The following is a 20,684-nucleotide window of genomic DNA, read 5'->3' on the forward strand; positions in this document are numbered from 1 at the left end:
GTGCCCTGTGCCAACATTATTAGGGATATGGGGAGAAACCATGCTTGTAAAACAGGGTTGATGCAGCAGAGGGTGAGAGCAGGGGCTTCAGAGTGTCTTCGGAGTATGGGCAGGGGCTGGGTTGACACCTGCAGTGAGGGATGTAACCAGGCTATCCTTTCCCCTACGGGGCTGCAGGATACAGGTGCTGTGGTAGGAGCTCATGGCTGGGCAGGTGAGGGCAGGATGGGCCCAGTGAGCTCATGATGTGACACCCAGAGCTGAGGCATCAATCCTCTTGCTCCTGACCATGCCCCGAGCTCTGGCAGGCTCAGTGGGGTGCCCTGGGTGGGAAGGGAGCAATGCCCTGCAGGAGCAGATCCCGATCTGTGACATCCTGCGTTTGCCTGGCTGCATCCTGTGCATGCACCCGAGAGCTGCTGGAGGGCCCCAAGGCAACACTGAGGTTGAGGTCTGGCTTGGAAAGCCCAAGGGTACCTGTGAAGCCCCCAAACCTCCTTCCCCACATCAGCTCTAGGACTGTGAGAAACTCACTAGTTGCTCTTTTTGTACCCTCCTTTTTTGTTGGGATCAATCTGTGTCCTCTGCTGCTCTGCCCCAGTGGCAGTGCTGTGCCAGAGGGTTCCACATGGCACTCTGGTGCCCAGCATGGGCTAGACCAGGAAGAAAACCTGAAGCAGGTCTGCCCTCCTCCTTGTGCCACCTTCCCCTAAGGTCACGGAGTGCAGTGCTGCCTGCTTGTGCCAAGGAAATTCAAGCAGTAACTGGGGGGTGGTGATGAGCAAGCCGTAGTGCAGGAGGGGCCGGGGAGCCCACCACGCAAAGGTCTTTCAGACCTTTGAGCAAAGGCTCACCCAGAGTCCCCTGCTGGTCTTGTCCAAAAAGCCCGTGCTGTCCCATGCAGAGACACAGGGCGGGAGACAAGGACCACGCTGGGGGCTCCAGGTACTCTGGGGCAGGAGAAGGAGGGTGCAGAGCACAGCTGAGGGCTGGCATAGGGAAAGGTGGGCAGCGGGGGTGGGCTCCCGGCAAGGGTGCGATGGCAGGGTGGGCTGCTGGAGGGGCCAGCAGTGGCTCTGGCAGTGTGGGGCGAGTGCTGCTTCTCTTAGACAAGGAGGGAGCATCCCCAGGCAGGGGGCTTGGGGGCAGCTCTCCCATGCGGGACAGGGCAGGGCCCGGGGTCTCTGGGGGAGATGCAGCATGTCAGGGTGGGATGGGGCCAGGAGCGGGGGTGCCGCCCGGGTGGCCGAGGAATGCCAGGGTGCAGCGGGGAGGGCTGGGGCAGAGGGCTCCCCCTCGGCAGAGGAGGGGGCCGGGGCGGAAGGGGCGGCTCTGCCCGGCCCTCCCTGCACCTCCCGGGGCCGCGGGAGCCGTGCCGAGCTGGGGACCCCCGCCCGGGACACCTGCTCTGCGGCCACCGGTGCGTCCGCGGCACCGCCGGGAGCGACTGCCGGCCCCTCCCCGCGGCTGCTCCGGCTGCGGCTCCCGGAGCTCCGGCGGGGCGGGGATGGAGCCGCGCGGCGTGGGAAAGCTCTGCGGGGAGCGGCGATGGAGCCGAGCGGGCGCCCAGCCTTGCAGAAAAAATGCTGTCTGGGGGCCCCGAGGCTGTTCCCTGCTTGGGGGGACCGGGACGCGCGTGAAAAATGCCAGGTTTGCCGCAGTGCCCCATTTCGGAAGGTTTTTTAAATGCGAGACCTTTTCTGTGGCTACAGCTGGTTTGTGTTGAAAGTGTGAACGGCTCCACGCACCTCATCCCGAAAGGATGCGGATGGTGTGGGGCGGAGCGGGCTGCCCTCGGCATCACCCCGGGCCACCCAGCTGCTGGGCTGGGCCAGGAGGAGCCCGGCACGGGCAGGGAGCTCAGCGGAGGGCGAGGAGCGGGACTCTTCCCGATGCGTGCGCCGAGACAGGTCGGTGGTGACCCTGACCCCGGTTTAGCGAGGCGGCCCGAGGTGGCTGCGTGCCAAGAGCTGTAAGGGGCAGGGTGGGGCGATCCTGCCCCGGCAAACAGCTCGTCAGCAGTCACCGCTGAAACTTAAACAAACCGCAGAGCTGGGCGCTGGCACGGTGCGGCCGGACCCTGCCGCAGCTGTGGGTGCACAGAGGTGTCAGAGGACACGGTGAGTGCTCTGAATCCGCTTCATCCCCCACAGCCCTCCGGGTCACTCGTGGGCACCTCCTGCCTGGTTTCCCACCCCACTGTTCACAGGACTCCCCATCTTTCTTCGGGGCTCTCCCGCAGCGCTTTCCTTCCGGGCAGGAGCGGGCAGGTGCTTGGCTTTTTCTCTCTGCATTTCCTGCTCGGAGACAGGCCAGGCTGGGTGGTTCCGTGGCCCTACGATACCGACGGCTCCTCTCGGTGCCCAGGTGTCCCCAGGAGCTGCTGCGATGGAGCTGGGGAACATCTCGCAGCCCACGTTCGGCCCTGGCCCCGAGGCGCCGGGGAGCAGCACGCCGGGGCTGGTGACAATGGCACACGGCTTCCTGCGGCTGGTGCAGCCCAACCCCCTGCCCATAGGTGGGTGCACGGCGGCGGGGGGCTGGCAGTGGGGTGGGAGGGCTGCTTGGGTTTACAGGGTCCCTGTTAAACATGAGCCTTCCTGCAGTGGTCACCGTCCATCAGCATTTAAACACTGGGGCACTGGGTAAGGAGGGGTATGCACGGCTGGGGTAATCAGCAGTGGGATCCCAAAGATTGCCAGCTGTGTCCTGCTCATGTCCCATAAGGACTGTGGGTCTATCTTAGCTGGCCCCAGGGCAGGCATTAGTGGTAGTGCCACCTTGCAGATTCCTGCCCCATCCTCCCTCCAGGTATTTTAATCCTAGGCCTCCAAAAATGTGCAGAGCAAACCCTACTCTGACTGCAGGGTCTTTGCCTGTCTTGGCAGCCCTCTGTGCTTGCTGGCCACCAAGAGCAGTGTGTCCCTGTGCCAGTGCTCTCCCTGCTCTGCTTGCCAGCACTTGCCCTTGCTCCTGTGGCTGTCACATCTCTGTCCCGAAGCAACTGCAGGTTTACACAGGTGATACCAAGACCCTACAGATGCTCAATATCCATGGGACAAGTGAAGCCCACCTGGAGGGAAATACCACTCTGGCTGTTGCCACTTGTGCTTCCTCCTTCACTGGCTTCAACCCTTGCTCACCATCAACATGCTGGCAAAGGTTGGGAGGCACACATGGACACACATGTGGACCTCTGTCACACAGATACCAGGGCACAATCAATGGCCCTGTGACCCATCAGAGCTTGTAATGAGGGCATGGGGCACAGGTAGGGAGAGCCCTGGGAATGGAAGAGGCAGCGTGGCAGTGGGCCTTTGCCCAGTACTCATTCCTCGCTGGCAGTGCCCTTGGGCATCTATGTAGGGCTGGGCTGTGGAAGGGCAGTCCCAGTGCCTTTATGCCCTCTGTGGCGAGGAACCCCCTTGATCTGTGGATCCCTGTGAGCCTGGGGGCTGGAAGCACTTTTCCTGGGTGCAAAAATGCTGCATGGTGTGATGGCTGGGGAGGGCAGCTGCAAGGGAGAAAAATGCCATAGTCAGAGCTGGTCTGAGCTGCAGGTGATGCCTCGGGTAGGGAGCACCTCTCTGGGGTGAGCAGGGTCTGGGGCCCTCTTGGAGAGTCCCACCCAGCACCTGTTCACAGCCCTCCGTGCTTCTTGTCTCCCAGAGCTGATTAATTTCGGGCAGTCCCAGAGCGTGTTCAGCCTGGAGCATATCCACGAGGTGAGCTGGTGGGGACCCGGCAGCCCCAGACCAGCCTGGACTGGGGAATGCTGGTAGTGGGTGCTGCTCTGAGCAGCAGGAGGCTGGGCAGCAGCAAGAGGACATGTTCTGCTCCCTGGGGGACCCATTCTGTCTGTTTGGGTCTGGACAGTGTGCAGAGCTGAGGAGCTTTCAGGGCCACCAATGTTATGCTGTCTCTCATTCTTCCTATCCCAGCTGCTGCTCTACGAACTGGGTTTCCTCGTCTGCGCGGCCATCGGAGTCCTGTTCATCATCCTGGTGCCGCTGGTGGGATGCTGCTTCTGCTGCTGCCGCTGCTGCGGGCACTGCGGGGGCCGCATGTACCAGAAGCAGGACAGGGGGACGAGCTGCCGGCGCCGGGCGCTCTGCGCCTCCGTCCTGCTGCTCTCCGCTTTCCTCCTGTGAGTGCGCGGGCCGGGAGGCTCCGGATGGAACCCAGGGGTGACTGGAAATGCCGGCGCTAGGCGGCCGTGCCAGGAAACTGCCATTGTTCACGAGTAGGTCCCGGCACGGCGGGACAAAGGAGAGGAAGCAGCGGCGGTGGGAAGCTGGGGGCTGCGCACCGGCGCCGTGCAGACCTTTCCCGACAGCTTCCCCAGCTGTACCGCGCTCCCCCGTGCCTCAGTGTCCTGCATCCCTCCTCTTTGGTCCCTTAGTGCAGGGCACATGCCGGGATGCTCTGGAAGCAGGAGTCACTGGTGTGGTCCAGACCCTGCAGGCTGGGGGGTGTGCGGGTGGATTTGGAGGGTACTGGGGGGAGCATTGGGACTGAGCTCCCCACATGCTGACCCTGCCACCCTTCCCTTGTAGGACTGGCGGTGTCTGTGCCCTCATCAGCAACACCCGCTTCTCCCAGGCTGTGAAGAGCACCTTCCCCAATGTGAACAGCACTATGGATGATGTCCAGACCTACGTGTCCTCCATCCCCCAGGTATGCGTGGTCCCCCTGCCACGTCTCAGGAGCAGCCCAAACAGCCCCCTGGGGAAGGGCAGCAGAGGGGCTGGCAGCAGAGAAAGGTCCCCACCCTCAATGACACCACATCTCTGTCCCTGCAGCAAATCGATTTTATAATCAGCAAGAGTGATGTCCCGCTGGACTATGCCAACAGCAGCCTCCAGGGTGAGGGTGTGCGATGGGAGGGGCTGGAGCATCCCCATGGCTGTGGCGAGCTGCTCCAGGGCTGGGGGTTCTTGGGCAGTGGGGGTGTTGGGTGGGTTTACCTTTTCTGCCCTGTGGGTGGTTGCTGACCCTGCAGGCCACTGGGCTGGCTTTCACAGGGATGTCTAAAGGGGCTGGATCTGTAGGGTCTTCCAAGCTCCAGTTCTGCTCCAGTTGCTGCTTTTTCTCATTGAGGCTCCTCTCTGGGAAGGGTGATGTGGGTGATGGGGGGCTGGGGATATCCCCATTGCCCCCCCTGCCTGAGGTGTGGGTGAGGGAGGGGTGTTGGTGGTGGTGTTAGTGTTTTTACCAGCTTTCCTGTAAGCCCCAGGACCTCGCAGGGATCCTGTCATTGATACCACCTCTCCCATCTCTGCAGACATTGGGCCCAACCTGGGCAGTATGATCACCTCACGCATCAGGAGCAGCACGGACGCTGCTCTGGGTTCTCTCCAGAGCCTCTTGCAAGGTACTGGCCCCATCCCTGGGAGACTGGCAAGGGGCTCAGGGGGATGCTGGAACCAAGAGATGGGGTAGGTGTGTGTTTGGGTAGGGCTCCCTTGGAGGTGGATCCCTTTGGCCTCCCAACCACACCCTGGGGCAAGTGCCATGACTTTGGGGTGCCCCTATGTTGCATTTTTTCATGGGTTTCCAAGGTTCAGCTGGGTTAGAACGAGTCCCTTCCACGCTGGTAGGATAAGGCCCTGAGCTCCTCGCTATCTCCCCAGGGATGGAGATGCTAAAGGATACCTTTGGTAGCATTAACATCAGTCGCTCAGTCCTCGAGGAGCTGCAGAGCAACTACAGCCAGGAGTTGGCCAGCCTGCAGGACAGGCTCAACCTCACCCTGAAGAACTGTGGCCCTCCCTGCACCCAAGTGAACCTGACTGGGCTCACCTTCACTGCCAACTTCAGCACGGTGAGGAGGGGCACAGTGCAGGTGAGGGGCCCCAGCAGCCCTGCCCCAGCCCCACAGTCCCTCACCCAGGCTCTTCCCGCAGATCCCAGGTGTGGAGCAGCAGGTGGAGGCACTGAGTGAGGTCTCTGGCTCAAACATAACAGCTGATTTAGAGGAGGTAAGGGGTGTCCCCTTCACCCAGGCACAAGGCTGGGTGCTCCTGCAGCTGCTGGGGCTGTGCTGGCCGGGAGTGGATTGGGAAGAGCTCTGTTAGGAGTTCAGTGTGTGACATGGAGGGAAGGGCTGGCCAAAGGTCTGCTTGCTGTCCCAACCATCCCAGCACACTGAGTGCTGTGGGAAGCCTGCCTGTTCTGTGCTCTAGAATCTGAGGACAGGGGGATATGCTTCTCAGCCTTGGATTGCAGGCAGGGATGTGAGTTTCATGCTGTGTTCCCCTGGATGCAGGTTAACAGAACGCTGGACACAGTTCCTGAAAAAGTGCAAGACCAGTCACAGGAAGTGGTGGCAAGTAAGCAGGGCTTTGTGTGCTGACTTGTCCCTCTTCTAGGGTTCCCTCCTCACTTCTCAAGCCATTCTTTCCTAGAGGCCTTCCCTGCAGCCCTGGCTGTCCCCAGGTGCCATCATGCCAATGTCATCCTTGGCCATGACTGCCCCTTTCCCATCCTTTCTGAGTCCCCACTGCCCTGCAGGACCTGGGCAACAGCTCTCTATGTCCCCTTTCTTGCAGAGAGCCAGGACCAGCTGGTCCTCATTAGGCAGGAGATCAGAAGCTTGAAGGAAGGGTTTCCTCTCCTGGATGTGGAGGAGAAAGTTGGGGCCTTTGTGAGCGATGCCACAGCAGCACTGGAGGAGTACAGGGAGCTGATCATCGCCTGGGATGGGCTCAGGTGGGACCCAGCTCCACTGCCTGCAGAGTTTTAGGCTCCTGCTCCTCCAGTTGCTGGAGGTGGGGGCTTGCTGTGTGGTGGGGTTGTGGATGCAGGGTAGTCAGAACTGTGCCTTGCAGACACATGTGCTCCTTCCCTGCTGTGGTGTCTGGGATGTTTTTTCCTCCCATGAAGGCAGACAGTGGGCTGCAGGATGCTGCTCAGGGTCCCAGGTTCTGCTGCCTGACTCCTGCCCTTTGTCTTGCCCCAGGTTCATCTTGTGTGCTGTCCTGTGCTGCATGGTGCTGCTGGTGGTCCTCTGCAACTTTTTTGGGCTGCTGCTGGGGCCCCTGGGGCTGAAGGAGGGTGTGCTGCCCACGCAGCGCAGCAGCCTCTCCGATGCCGGCGGGAACTTCTTCATGGCGTGAGGCTCAGTTGGCTCCCAAGGACGTGTGTGGGAGCATGGGATGGGTGGGCAGGGCTGGCCTGGGAATGCTCCAGCTCCTAAATCATCATATTACTGCAGCTGTGGCCTGCCCCATGGCAACTCCCTGTGCAGGTGCTGAATTGGAGGTCAAACGTGGTGCTGGTGAGGGCTGGCAGTGTGAGCGTGTCCCGCAGCCCTGCGGGGGAGCAAAGCTGTGGGAAACTCTTCTGGAATCCAAGCTCCAGGGCAGAGCCTGTCATGCTCTGGGGTCTGAAGGCAGAACAGAGCTTGTGGGAAGGGTGGTGTTCCCACAGCTGGGGTGAGGGGTGTGCAGCCCCTGGGCTCTGTGAGCTGGGGGCAGGGCCAGCAGGGCTCCCGGTGCTGATGGCTTTTCTGTCCTGGCAGAGGGGTTGGCTTCAGTTTCATCTTCTCCTGGCTGCTCATGCTGCTCGTGATGATCATCTTTGTGCTGGGGGGGAACATTTACATGCTCGTCTGTGAGTCCTGGCACAACCAGCAGCTCTTGCAGGTGAGCTTGCTGTGGGGAAACAGCCCCACCTGATGATGCTGCTTCTAAATGAGGGCTGCTAGTGGGGCAGAGGCAGCACTAGCCATTTAGGATGCTCTTCCAATGTGCGCTGCCCTGCTTTATGTCTAGTTTCTCCATCTCTTTCCTTGCTCTTAGCTCCTGGACACTCCTGGTGTGATCCCTAACTTCAATCTCTCAGAGGTGCTGGGCCTGAAGGGTGGCACAGCAAATTTCTCAGAGATATACAGGTGAGCTCCAGCCCTGACATTGTGTCTTTGGTGGGGGTAGAGCTGCTCTCTAGGAGCAGGGCAGCTTGCCCTACCTTCCCAGGCTGTGGGTAGGCACTGATGGCAGGGAAGGAGCAAGGTGCAACTACCTGCACAGGTGAGGACATGCTCCTGGGAGGGAGTGGCCCTCACTTGCCCTGTTTTCAACCCCATGGCCCCATCCTGCAGGCAGTGCCAGCAAGATGCTTCCCTGTGGAAAACTCTGCACTTGGACCAGAGTGTGTCCCTGGATGAGCTCTTGAATATCAGCCAGGTGAGTGTGGATGTTCCAGGGTCTTGAGAGCAGGGATCCAGACCCAGGGCTTAGGGGACAGTGAGGGGCCAGCACATGTCCCATCACACCCCCCTTTGCTCTGGCAGTACACAGAAGACATCTCCACAGCTTTTGAGAAGATGAACATCACCCTAAGCCCCATCTCCCTGCTCAACCAGAGCCAGAAAGACCTGCTGCTGAATGCAAGTCGGGCTGGACAGCCCCCCAACTTCACTCTCACCCTGGAGCAGGTGTGCTGGGTGTAGTCTGGTCTCGGGACTGGGAGGGGTGAGGGAGGTTGGATGTGGGTTGAGGAGGTCTACTGCTCTCTCCTTTTTGCTGCTGTGGGAGTCCTCTGCCATCTGTGTAACCTGTTAGGGTAACAAGGCACATCCTCTGTCCAGAAGACCCTGTCTCCACTCTGCCCCACAAAGAAGGGGTATAATTCCCCTTGTGAGCCTTATTCTTATGGCTCTGTCTCTGCCTTTTCCAGTTGGATCAGAGTATAACCCAGAGAAGCCTCCTGGATCTGGCTGCAGAGTTGGAGCAGCTGGCAGAAAAAGTGGTGAGAGAACGACACCCCAGGGCCACCCTGTCCCCAAAGCCACTGGTTGCAGGGCTCCTCTGTGCCTGCCTGGGTGTTGAGGAAAGGTGCTTTACTCTTGCCCAGCTCTTTTCCCCAGCCTGGCCCATCAGCTGGCTGTGGTGAGGCACAGAGCTGGGCACTGCTGACTGTGGCTCTTCCAGAATGTGGATGTGAAGAAGGACCTGGAAGATAAAGCTCGTGAACTGAGGGAGCTGGAAAAGGAGATGCAGGCGAGCTTCTCTGGGCCACTGGTGAGCCATGCTGGGGGATGTCCTGGACATGCTGGGTTGGGCTTCCCTGCAGCTCAGAGCCTGCTGGCAGGGTCTTGTCTGAGCTGTGGGGTCTGCACCTCTGATCCCCCTTCTCTCTGTCCCCAGCAAGGTCTGAAGGAGAACATCCACTCCGTGCAGAGTGGGGCTGCCCAGCTAGAGGTAAGCTGCACAAGGGAGTGCATGCCAGTCCTGGGCACCCTGCAAAGCACCCTCAAGGTCCTGCAGTGGAGGTGGGGGGGGCTAACCTGTAGTCTGGGGGGCTGCTGTGGGACTCTGTGTGCTGCAGGGACTGTTGATGGGGTAGAGGGAGGGAGGCCATGGACCCTGCCAGGCTCCCTCCACCTGAGATACTTGGGGTACCAGCATGTGAGTGCTGGGAACACCACAGCTCTGAGAGGCTGTGCCCTGGGGACTGCTGCTGTGCAGGGTTGTGGAGTGAAAAGACCCCACTTAGATCACCCTGCTGAGAACACCTTTCACCTCAGGGACAGACAACAGCTGTGCTGGACAAAGCCAACGAAACCCAGGAGTTCCTGGAGAGGGAGATGCCAAACATCATCAAGAATGTGAGCTTGTCTTGCCCTGCTGCCAGGTCACACAGATCCCCTCACCACGAGGGGAAGCGAAACTTTGTCTGGTTGCTCATCCTGTTCACCTTCCCTGGGTGTCTCCTGCACCCCTGGGTGCCCCTTTCCCTTATGGCATTCTCAGCAAGGGACTGGGGTAGGGTGAAGCATTCATCCCTATTGCTGCTGGGCTGAGGTGTCTGAGGGCCCTGATCCTGACATGGAGGGGCTGGTGGCACAACATCTCCTCTCTGTGCTCTCCCTCCAGGAGACAGGGGCCTTCCTGGAGCAGCTGTTGGATTTCTTTGAGACCTACATTTCATGGGCCAAGAGCAGTGTAAGCTGATCCTTCCTCAGTGGGGTGGAGAGAAGGGGAGAATGAGCTGCAGGGCTTGGTGGATGCTGACATGTGCTGTCCCCACCATGTCCCTAGGTGACAGAAGAACTGGCACGTTGCAAGCCCATAGCTCAGTCCTTGGATAATGTGGAGACCATTGGCTGTAACTATATCATGGATTCTGTGGTGAGTGGGGCAGTGGTGTGTAGAGTGATGTGTGTGGGGTGGCAGTGAAGTCCTCTTGTCCCCCTCATGCACAGGATGATGGATGCACAAGAAGCAGTGCTCAGCCTCTGCCCAGCAAACTGCTCTGGCTAAGAGGGAAGGCCAGGCTCTGAGCAGGAGTGATTGGCCACTGGGGAGTACTGGGAGCAAAAGAGATGCTCCCAGTGGCTCTCTGGACCTAATGGCTCTCCCTCCACCCTATGCAGAATGCCTTCTGGTTCAGCCTGGGCTGGTGCACCTTGTTCCTGCTGCCCAGCATCATCCTGGCTGTCAGACTTGCCAAGTTTTACCGCCGCATGGATATTGCTGATGTGTACAGGTGTGTGACTACACTGGGTCTGGGGTCCCCCTGCCACCTGTCCCTTCATGTCCTGTGGTAGCCTGTGGGGCTCATGCCAAAGTAATGTGGGCTGGGGAGAACTTGAGAGGTGGCTTGGGGCCCTCAGCCTCTGAGAATGGGGATGCTCTGGAGCTTTTCTCTGCCTGCTCTGAACCTCCTGTTGGGCACACAAAGGTGCTTGCCCTTTGCTTTGCCTGGTAGGGCTGCAGCCCCAGCCTGGCTCGAGTGCACTGCCTGACTTGCTGTGTTTTGCACCATTTTTGTGCTGGAGCACTGGCATGGGAGCACAGCTGATGCTGTGCAGAATGCAATGTGCTGTGTGGGTGGTGGCATTGGCACAAGGGTGCAGTGCTTGCTCACATGCCTGTGGCCACCAGTGTCCTGGGGCTGCCCCCAGCCCTCTGGGACACTGCCCAGCAGCTCCTCCACTGGCCCCTGAGAGTAGTGAGCAGTTTCTAGCTGGATTTCCAACTCCTGATGGCTACCTTGTGGCCCTGTGGTGCAGCTGCTGTGCTGGGGGTTCCCCAGCTCCTGCTACCCCTCTGAGCTGGCTGGAAATGTGGGCTCAGTTGTCCAGGAACCTCAGGGAGCTGAAGTCCATGCATAGGGAGCTGGGTGCTGCTGAACTGCTCTGTCTGGGGCCCTGCTCTGCCTGCCTGGGGAAGGAGCACTGATGCTCTGGGGGCCTGTAAGAGCCTGTGCTCTCTGTTCAGATCAGGCAGCCAGGACAGAGGGGACCACAGCATCCTGAAACTCACATGCTCTCCTTTTGTGACCCATGGGAGACCATGACATGCTGGGCTGTCCCACAAGGCACCTTCTTGCCCCACTAACACTGTCCCATTTTTTTTCTCCCCTCTAGGAATGAAGAATTTGAGATGTAAGCTACTTACAATGCCAGGTTCCTGTGTGGGGTGGGGGGCAGTCCCTGTAGTACAGGGGGTCAGAGGACAGAGGGGAGGAGGGTGGTGTCCAGGGTGAGTGCAGAGCAGGGAGTGTGCTGCTGCCAGGGGATGGCTGTGAGGGTGGGACTTTGGTAGTGCATGCAGTTGTGGTGTCCCCTATCATCTTCCCACACACCCAAGTCTAGAGGTGCTGCTCTCCCCAGTCTCCCAAGCTGGTGGGTTTGGGGAAGTTGTCTACATACCCTGTTTCCTATGGGGCTGGGTGATAGGAGTGGGGTGATATTTGACCAACCCAATGCATCCTGAGCTGTCCCTTCCTCCTCTCTGTGGCTGGGAATGAGATATGTGATCTTGGTTTTGCAGGCCACCAGCATTCAACTCCTACAAAATCCCCAGGCCTTCCACAAGGCATTAGCCCCTGTCACCTGCAGATGGAGGAGGAAATGGACAGACCCCTTCACTTGAAAAATGTGACTATTTATTTTTGCAGGGAGCCTGCCTCTTTTCAAAGCTGTAATTTTTGGTGTCAAACAATAAATGGTGTGTCTGTGTGCACTGTGGGATGTGACTGTGTTCCTCAGGTCTAGCAGTGCTGGAAGTATGCAGGGCTGGGGGTTAGAGGGTTCTCCACTGCTGGCACAAGCTGAGGCTGTGCCTGGGACCAGAGGGCTCTTTCTGGTGCTCCCAAATGTGCTCTGCCCACAGCCAGCCCACGGGTCAATACAGGGTCACTGCTCATTGTCACCAACACTGGCTGATGTTCCTTTATTGGGAAGCCATTTGCACCTCTGGGTGAGTGCAGGTCCCTCCCTGGGACAAGCCACACAAAGAGCCTCCTGTCCATGAAGTGCCACCCCAGCACGGGAGCACTTCCCTCTGGCAACCCTAGCATGTATCGTCTGTGGATTTCCAGTGAGTTTATGGGGTGCCTGCAGCCTACACCTCATTCCCTCTGCAAGATTTGGTGACATGGCTCTGTGCCCACCCTGCACGGCCCATGCTTTGCACAGAAAGAGCTGCATGCACAGATAAACCAAGGGTGACTTGGTCTAGAGCCTCAGGGTGAGTTCAGGTATTGCCTTGTGCTGCTCCTTGGTGAAAGGGCAGAGACACCCGAAAGCCGTGTCAGGCACAGGGGATCTACGTGAGCAGCTTGACTCATTTCCTTTGTGGCAAAGTCCAAGTTTCTCTGGAGCAGAGTGACAGGGCCAGGCCAGCCAGCTCCCCTCCACTATGTGCATCTCTTTTTATTGCTTTTTCCACTTGCCTCCAGATCTAATTGCTAGTTTTTCCTTTGGGCTTTATCTGAAGCTGCAGCAGCCTTACCTCCTGCTGTCTCCCTGCAGCAGAGTCTGACTGCAGAGAGAGCCCTTCATTTGCCTATCAGTCAGCTGAATCTGTCCTTCAGCTTGGCTTGGCCCCTGCTTCCCCCAGGGCTGCCCACCCTTCCTGGTTCTTGGAGTGAGATATCCAGCAAGCCTTTGGAAAGCACTCAGCTCAGTTTTGTCTGTTCTGCTCTTCCCTGGACCCTCAGCCTCCAGAATTCTGACTACTTCCCGTTTTTCTAAGGCCCATACATGGAGGCTTCTGCTCCAAGCCTCAGGCTGTCCCTACTGCATCATGTTCCCTGCTTCCTCTTCCCTTTCTTTGCCTCAGGGATGCCAGCTCACACAGGAGTACTGCTGGCTTCAGTTTCTGTTTGCTGGCTTTGTGGGCATTGTTTCTTCCCTGCTCTGCTTTCTCTGCAGAGCCAGTGCTGGAAGGCAGGGAGCTTGACCCTCACCCACTGTCACTGTGGCCACCTGCACCCAAACCCAGCCAGGGCAATGAAGATGTCCTCCCCAAATGACTGCACAGCCCTTGCCAAGGTGTGGGGCTTGCTCTCAGCAGCTCCCCCATCAGTGCAGCTCCAGGGCAGTGTTCCAATCCCTGGAGCCATGGCTCTAAGAAGAGCTGGGGTCCATCCATCATCCTCCTCCCAAGCAGCCCTGGGAGGTGGGTGAGACCAGCATCAGGCAAGGCCAGCAGCCTGGAGAGGGGACAGGGGCAGCTCATTACAAAATACCCATAGTGGATCCACCAGCTCTCCTTTCAGGCTGCACTCCCTCTGCTCACGTGTGTGGTGGCTGCCAAAGTGAGAGGCAAACTCACAGTGCCCCATGGCCACAGCACAAGGCCCCCACAAAGAAAGTCTCATCAATAACCAGCCAGTCTCTAGGGAACCATTGCATCAGTTTCTCTTCCTCTTTGCCAGACCTTTTTCCACCACAGGGACTTTCCACAGCCAAGGCCTTCTCTGGGGGAGACTGTCACATCTTTACAGTGGTTTCACAAACAATAATCTCTCCAACGGCAGCTCTGACACTGCCTGGCAGCAGGATTTTACTGGGCCAGCCAGGTGCTCTCTCGTGCTAGTTTTCCTAAAACCAGATCATTTTAGCTCTTGAGAAAAAAATCCTCCCTTCCTCAACTCTCTGTTGGGCCCAGCCACGCCATGCAGAGCCTGGATGGCCCCTCCCTGTGGCACACACACTCCAGCCTGCCTGTGCAGCCTCCACAGCTTGATAGAGGTAAGCTGAGTACCACAGAGAGAATGGGCTATCTGGACATGCTCTCCTAGCCCAGCTGTACCAGCTGTGAGCCATGCTGGGCAGCACCTGACAGATAAGCCTGGCCACTTTTCACCAGTGGCAGAACAAGATTGCCCTCCTCCTGACAGTGTGTACCCTCATAACATCCACCACCACCTCAGCAGTGCTTTAGGAACCTTTATTTTTAAAAGGAGTCTGTCTTCCACACTTAAGACCACTCTCAAGAGGATTAACACAGGTGAACCTCCCACAGCCCAACAAGGTAACAGACAGCTCCTTTACACCACAGCCCAAAATGCAGGGGCAAAGCCACAGCCAGGGTCTCCCTCCTGGTGGAGGGGGCCAGGCACCTGAGAGGCTGGAACCTGGATCATCCTGCACAAACTGCTCTCAAGTTACAGTGATTTTGCAAACAGAGGCACAATATGAGCCAGACAACCCTGACAAAGCCCCTTTGTATGCAAAGGGCAAAGGTAGAGGAGATGGGAACAGAGGGTCTGGGTGTCCTGCAGCACAATCTAAGCTCTCACAAAGGAACGGGAAAGGCAGGGCCAGCCCCAAGCTCACACAGGCTGCTGCAAGCTTCTCAGCTCAGAAGAGAGTTTGGATATTGTCTGGGACAGAGAGATAAGGGAATTAGGCTGCTCTTTTCAGCTAAGTAGCTGCAATCAGTCACAGCTACAGGACTGATCCCAGAGGAATTGTGGCAAGATGACGTGTGGAGTGGTGCAACTGCCAGCGTGTGTGCTGGGACCCCCAGTGCCATGGAGCTGTGCCACACTGGCATTTAGTATCTGACTGAGCCCAAAACAGCAGGACTCAGTGGCCCAGCTGCAAGAAACATGCCCTGTTTCTCACAGGCAGAGCTTGAAGATACCACCCAACTCCCTGAGCAGAGAAGGGGGGTGGAAGACTGTGTATCCCTGCCCACCACTCCACCACCAGTACTAGAGGATCAGGGAAGTAGAAGTGGAGTTAAAAAGGAGTCAAACATACTGAAAACAAAGTGCTTTGGGCAGGGAGCAATTCTGTAGTCCTGTAGTGCAGCCAGCGTTTTCATCTGCAAATGCACCTGGCATTTGCTCCTCCACTGGCACACACACAATTGCACTTGCTAGGAATACCCAGAAAGCCTGCCCTGGCTCAGAGGAGATTCCCCCAACCCCAGCCACCCAACAGGCTCTTGGAGATGCTGCTGCAGGGATGCTTCAGAAAGGAGCAGGCTTCTGCACTGCCAGCACAGGTAGGATTTCCCTTCCCTGTGCACCCAGGGCTTGGCATGATGTTGTCCTTCCTTCCTTCACACACTGTCATCCTGTAGCAGTGCTGAGGGTGAGGAAGTCCTTGCCATGGATGGCTGAGGAACATCATCAGCTACTGCTTTTGAGGGGATTTTGTGCTCTCGGGGTGGGGTGGGAGGGGGGAAGGTGGTGCTCTGCAGGGCATCTGAGTACATCTCGTCCTGGACACTGGGACGCTGCACAACCCTTTGCAGCAGTGGCTTAAGCAAGCCCACAGTCAGCTGGTTCCCCTCGCTGGAGAAAGGCACTGGGTCTTCCTGGGAATGAGGGAGGTGCTGCAGGACCGTGGTGAGGATGTCTGAGGCAGTGAGCTCAGCGGGGCACAGGGGCCACAGCCTGTCCAGGTAAGGGTCCAGCTCCCGGTGCTGGGCAAACTCAGCCAGCAGTGTGATGAATATCTCCTTGTTAAGCAAGGGGCTGAGTTTGGAGAATTTCTCTGCCACCTCCACCACCCGCTGCCACTGCTTGAGACGGATGAGCAGGTGCAGAGCTTGCAGCACGGCCTTAGGCCTCTTGCTGCAGAGCAGCAGTTCCAGCTCCATCTCATCATCTGCCTCGCCGTGTTTGTTCTTTCGGGCCAGCACTCCCAGGGCTCTCTTGTACAGGGGCACCCGGCCCTCTGGGCCCTCCTTGCTGCTGTATGACCAAGAGCTGCTAACATACTGCTGGGTCAGCTCCACAAAGCTGGGCAACCACTTGGGTTTGAACCTCAGGAAGGAGGCGCAAATGAGCTCAAAGAGTGGGACCATGCCATTCTGACCCACCTCCTCCAGCTGCGGCTGACACAGGACCTTCTTCCATACCTCTGGGGTGGCCCTGGCTACCAAGAGGCCATCCCCATTCTGCTGCAGCTGCAGGCAGCTCCTTATGGCCTTCCAGGCAGCCTTGGGGAAGGAGGCAAAGACAGAGTTCAGATAGGCCAAGTTGTCCTTGTCCATGTCAGACTGCAGAATGCGGCTGACCTCCTGCTCCACCAGCTCCTTGCAGTAGCTTTCCACCTCACTCTCTGGGGCACACACCACACAAGCCTTGAGGAGCTCCAGGCTCATGTAGCTCTGCAGCTCCAGGCTCACTGTGCTCAACAGCTTGGCATAAGTGTCTTGCAGGCCTTGGGCTGGCTTCTGCTTCTGGTGGAGGCTGTGCTGCAGGATGGCAGCGAGGACCACAGGAGCCTGGAATGCACCACCTTTCTTCAACTTTTCCACTGTAAGCTTGGAGCTGCTGAGGCTCCTCCTCTGGTAATATCTGCAGGCCTCCTCAAACACCATCTCCACCAGGCATGGCTCAGGCCTACTGCTGTCCTCAGGTTTGGAAAAGCTAAAGCAGTAAATGCCAGTCTGACTGAGGAGCTGGATACTGTCCTCTCCCTGTGACTCCAGGAAATGCACTTCTTTCATGCTCAGGACTTCCTTTTCTACAAGCCTTCCACTGTTCTGGTTGATAAGGTACAGTACTCCGGCCAGCACACAGGCCAGGATGCTGCCAAAGGTCTTCAGCTGGACAGGACTTCCTTGGGCCAGGGGGCCACCCTCCAGGTCAAAGATATGCCTCTGTGTCCCGTCTGGCTCCACCATACTCACAGAACCCTCTGTGCTCACCAGCAGCAGGCCCCCACTGTTGGACACAGCGGAGGTGCGAATGTCCAGAGGCGCAAAACCTGAGAGAAGGCCCACAGAACCCAGCAGGAGCTTCCTGAAGTCTGACTCGCTGCTGGAGCGCAGCACCTTGCTGTGGATGAAGCCTGCAGAGGGGGCTGTGATTATGAACTCCGCCTTCTCTGGATGCCAGATGAGGAGGAATTTGGAAGTGGTGGCAAAGCCAGCAGCAGCAGGTACTAGGAAGACGTGTTGGGGAGAGGCCAGGACCCGGTACTCAGGGCTGTTGTGCAGGACTATCCTCACGGCGCCCAGGCGCACGCCTTGCTCCCCCACCTCCAGAGCGCGGGCACACACACAGAACCTGAAGGCACACTTGCTCATGTCCGAGTGGGCGCCCAGCGGCGGCCTCTCCTCACACCACACCAGACTGGCTCCCTGGCTGCACACCGACACCACTCGTGCCCGGGCACCCTGGCACAGCTCCAGCGTCTGCAGCAGCTGCCAGCCCACGGCCACCACGAAGTGCCAGACCTCGGTCCGGCCATGCTCCCACACCACGGCCAGCACCCAGGAGCCGGGTGCCGCAGGGCTCTGCAGGAACAGCAGTCCCACCGGGGCCGGCTGGGACGGCTGCCAGCTCCGCTCCAGGTCGGCTCCAGCGATGCTGTGGCGCTGGAAGGCCACCACCCGGCTCTTCTGCAGGAGCAGGAGATGCTGCCCGTCGGGGCTGGACTGGACGCGGCTGAGCTCTTCTCCGCGGCACAACAACTCCCGCAGCCAGTGGCCTCGGCTGAAGTCACTCAAGTCGGAGACCTGCCGCAGCTTCATCCTGTCAGCGACAGCGTGCATCAGGGCGAGCCGGGGCACGGAGCCACAGCCGCCACTCCTCCCCTCCCGGAGCCCCGCCGCACCCTCGGCTCTCGAGGAGAGCCCCACGGACCCCCCGGGCACCTTCCCCCCGCGGCGAGCCGGTTCCGCGGCGGCAGCTCCCAGGGACCGGCCGCACCCGGAGCTCCCCGCACTCCCAGCGCCGCCCGACAGCACTGCGCGCTGCCCCGGGTCCCCCTCCCGCCGGGACCCACCTGCGGCGGCGGCACTGCCGGCCGGGCCCTGCCCGGGCCGGTGGCAGCTCCGCTCAGCGCTGCGCAGTCACGGGGCCGCGGGTTTCCGGGCGGAGCCGCTCCGCGCCGCCGCGACCCGGCCCGCTCCTGCTCCCGCCGCCGGTGCGGGGCGGGCGGTGGGGCCGCGTCCCGCAGACGGCGGGGCCATTGGTTCCCGGGGTGCGCGCGTACGCGTGTCTGTCAGTCCCCGCGGGGCGAGGGGCGCTCCGGCCGGCGCGGGGAGGAGCCTGCCCCGCCCGCCCCGGGAGCCGGCGGGCGCAGGCGCGGCGCCTGCGCGGTGTGCGGGGAGCGGCTGCCCGCAGGTGAGTGCGGGAGCGGCGGGGGGGACACGGGACCCCGCCCGCGGGGCCGGGCGCGCCCCGCTGCCCCTCGGCACCGGGCGCTCCGCCGCCCGCCGGCTCCGCGGGGCGGGCGCGCTCTCCACCGCGAGGGGCCTGGCCGGGCACCGGCACCCCGTGCCAGGGCCGCTCGCTGCCCGCCCGGGTTAGCTGCGGGAGCGGCCGCACGCAGCCCGTGCAGCGGGAGGTGCCGCTCGTCTCCCGCCGGTAACGCCGCCGTGCCCGGTGCCGGCCCTGAGGAGGCCTCGGGGCCTGCCGCAGCCCAGCCCTCCGGCTGCTCCTGGGCCGCGCCGTGCCCCCGCTGCCGCCTGCTTTGGGGTCAAATAACTCCTCGGAAAAGAACAATTCGCTGATCATTGCAGTTGTTTGGTTTACCTCACCCTTCTCCGAACACTTGCGTGGGCAAAGCAAAGGGGAACAGCAAGCAGTGGTGAAGCGGTGGGAGCTTGCGGTGTTCATTATGCTGAAGGCAGAGGCACTTGCTGCATGAGCCAGCCGCGGCCTCGGTCAAACCCTGTTGCGTATGTCGCTGTAACAAAGTTTGCTCTTCAGCACAGACTGTAATCTGAATGTATGATGAGAGCCAATTAGGGTGAGCAGGTGGGTGGAATATGCAAAGCAATGAGATAATCTGAATTATTGCGATACGTGGTGATTGCAGTTCACCAGCTGTTTGAACTCTAGTAGGAAGTGTGACAAAAATGCAGAAGAGGAATTTCGAGGGGAGGAAGGGACAGCAGTTTGGCTTTCCAGTAATAGTAGGTTGATCCGCTGGGTCGTTTATGGCACTTTTGCGGTGTGTAAAGAGATACCGTGGGCAGGGTATATACAGTGTAAAAATCTTAAAACAGTTATTGGCTCTCATGCACAAAAAGAACAGTGAGGCTTTAGTGAGCTGCTGGGCTAAGCATTCATCTGCTCCCTCTCCCTGCTAACACCAGGCAGCCATGCACACATCCCTTAGGAGGGGAAGGGTCAGCCTCTGCCCTTCAGAGTTGCTGAGTTGCTATATTCTGGCTCCCTATTTTTGAAGGTTTTTTTGTTTTTAATTTTTTTAAACTTAAACCATTTCATGTTTGCATTTTAACTCCTGAGTACTTGTGCTGCTGAGGGTCTGTATCTCAAAAATGTCACCTACTCTGCAGGTCCAGCTTTCTTATCTTGGCATGACTTTACTGTGCAGCCTCTTAGAACACAGCAGCTGCCTCAGAAGTCAGAGCCGAGGTCATGCAGCTGCACTGCATTCAGCATGGACCTTGGATCCACACCACCAGCTGAAACCATGGCAAAAGGGCAGGGGAAGGTTACAGGGAGAGTGTTTTTCTTCAGAAGGAAGGCATTTGAAAAAGTCTGCAAGTGACATGAGCTTTTAGGTGGGAGTGTAAAGGCAGTGCAGAATATTTAATGATGAACTATGTGGGATGGGTTCTGAAGGGTTCAAAAAGTGAAAACCCAAAGTCATTTTCTGACATGGGAGAGCTGCTCCTGGTAGCCAGGAATACAGAGAGGAAGTGAGGTGAAATGAAACAATTACCTTGTATGAAAATGGTGTGAACAGATGCTGGTGGAAGCATGCAGTGCTTCTCTGGACGGACTTGACAGGAAGAAGTGTAGCTGGGCTGGTGGTGTGAAGTAGATGGATTGAGTGTCATTTTAGTTGGAGAGATAGAAATTAAATGCAATTATGGATGAAGTGTTAAAATTGTAGCTCAAATGAACTCTTTTATGTCATTGCTAAAGCAGGTGCAATGGGGGGTGCCATGTGGCTGTATTTGCATTAGGAAGCTGCTTTTCCCATTTTTCAAGGGGGAAAGAGTTCAGAAGTGGTGTAACTTTAGATTGTACTATGTAGAAATACATATACTGCTCTGAGTGGGACAGAAGGGATTTCTAGTAAAAATATGTATACTGCAGCTGAACTGGGGGTTCTTGCTTCGTACTACATAAAAAGAAGTAGGAGCTCTATGGGTTTTTTGTCATCAGCACACCCTCAGAATATGTTTCTCATTACGTACTGCCTGAGGGCACCTGGAAATTCTGCAGCATGGGTCCAAAGCTTGTATGTTGTGTTACTCTTTCCCTTGTTGGTGGGTTACCTTACAGTTGAGGAGGAAAGCACAGTTTGTGCAGTTTTTATTCCAATGGACAATATACAAATGGAATTTTAAGCAATGGATGGAATATAAAAGCAGTGTGGATGTGCTTGCACAAGCTGTAACTGCCAATGCAAGAGTTTGAGGAGAATAAGCTGTAAAAGAGCTTATGGCAGAAACTTGGCCATGCTGGTTGCTGAAGCCTTGACAAAATGTAGCCCTGTG

At 58.3% G+C, this 20,684-nt stretch overlaps 3 protein-coding genes across 7 annotated transcripts in view; 2 read left to right on the forward strand and 1 right to left on the reverse strand.

The window, feature by feature from the left end:
* The first annotated feature begins 1,393 nt into the window (after window positions 1-1,393).
* LOC306805157 (prominin-1-A-like) lies at window positions 1,394-11,972 on the forward strand. Of its 4 annotated transcripts, XM_079312592.1 has the most exons (27): window positions 1,631-1,910; window positions 2,051-2,120; window positions 2,243-2,270; window positions 2,368-2,518; window positions 3,670-3,725; window positions 3,942-4,147; window positions 4,557-4,677; window positions 4,803-4,866; window positions 5,285-5,374; window positions 5,634-5,824; window positions 5,907-5,981; window positions 6,269-6,332; window positions 6,552-6,711; window positions 6,962-7,114; window positions 7,523-7,646; window positions 7,803-7,894; window positions 8,102-8,186; window positions 8,294-8,437; window positions 8,680-8,751; window positions 8,934-9,023; window positions 9,150-9,203; window positions 9,530-9,610; window positions 9,879-9,947; window positions 10,044-10,133; window positions 10,379-10,491; window positions 11,375-11,392; window positions 11,781-11,972. In XM_079312592.1, the coding sequence occupies exons 1-27, from the start codon at window positions 1,763-1,765 to the stop codon at window positions 11,830-11,832; spliced, it is 2,661 nt and encodes an 886-aa protein (XP_079168718.1). In that variant the 5' UTR covers window positions 1,631-1,762; the 3' UTR covers window positions 11,833-11,972. The 4 variants fall into 4 exon arrangements, with proteins under 4 accessions (XP_079168720.1, XP_079168719.1, XP_079168718.1 ...); XM_079312593.1 differs by lacking the exon at window positions 2,051-2,120 and having other exon boundaries at window positions 1,402-1,845; window positions 2,154-2,270; XM_079312594.1 differs by lacking the exons at window positions 2,051-2,120; window positions 2,243-2,270 and having other exon boundaries at window positions 1,394-1,845.
* Window positions 11,973-14,172: 2,200 nt separating this feature from the next.
* Window positions 14,173-18,130, reverse strand: HPS6 (HPS6 biogenesis of lysosomal organelles complex 2 subunit 3). The gene is made up of 2 exons (XM_079312596.1): window positions 17,990-18,130; window positions 14,173-17,736 (listed from the first exon to the last, which is right to left on the reverse strand). Exon 2 carries the CDS (start codon window positions 17,733-17,735, stop codon window positions 15,309-15,311), a length of 2,427 nt encoding a protein of 808 aa, XP_079168722.1. The 5' UTR covers window position 17,736; window positions 17,990-18,130; the 3' UTR covers window positions 14,173-15,308.
* ARMH3 (armadillo like helical domain containing 3) overlaps window positions 18,026-20,684 on the forward strand; it is a 121,765-nt gene continuing 119,106 nt past the window's right edge. Inside the window, exon 1 of one of the 2 annotated variants that reach the window (XM_079312600.1) lies at window positions 18,026-18,330. The gene's annotated coding sequence lies outside the window, so the exon portion shown is untranslated. Of the gene's footprint in view, window positions 18,331-18,808; window positions 18,967-20,684 lie in introns of those variants that run through there. The other variant, XM_079312599.1, reaches the window with a different exon arrangement.

Source organism: Erithacus rubecula (assembly GCF_903797595.1).
Source record: "Erithacus rubecula genome assembly, chromosome: 9".
In the NCBI taxonomy this organism is placed as follows: domain Eukaryota; kingdom Metazoa; phylum Chordata; class Aves; order Passeriformes; family Muscicapidae; genus Erithacus; species Erithacus rubecula.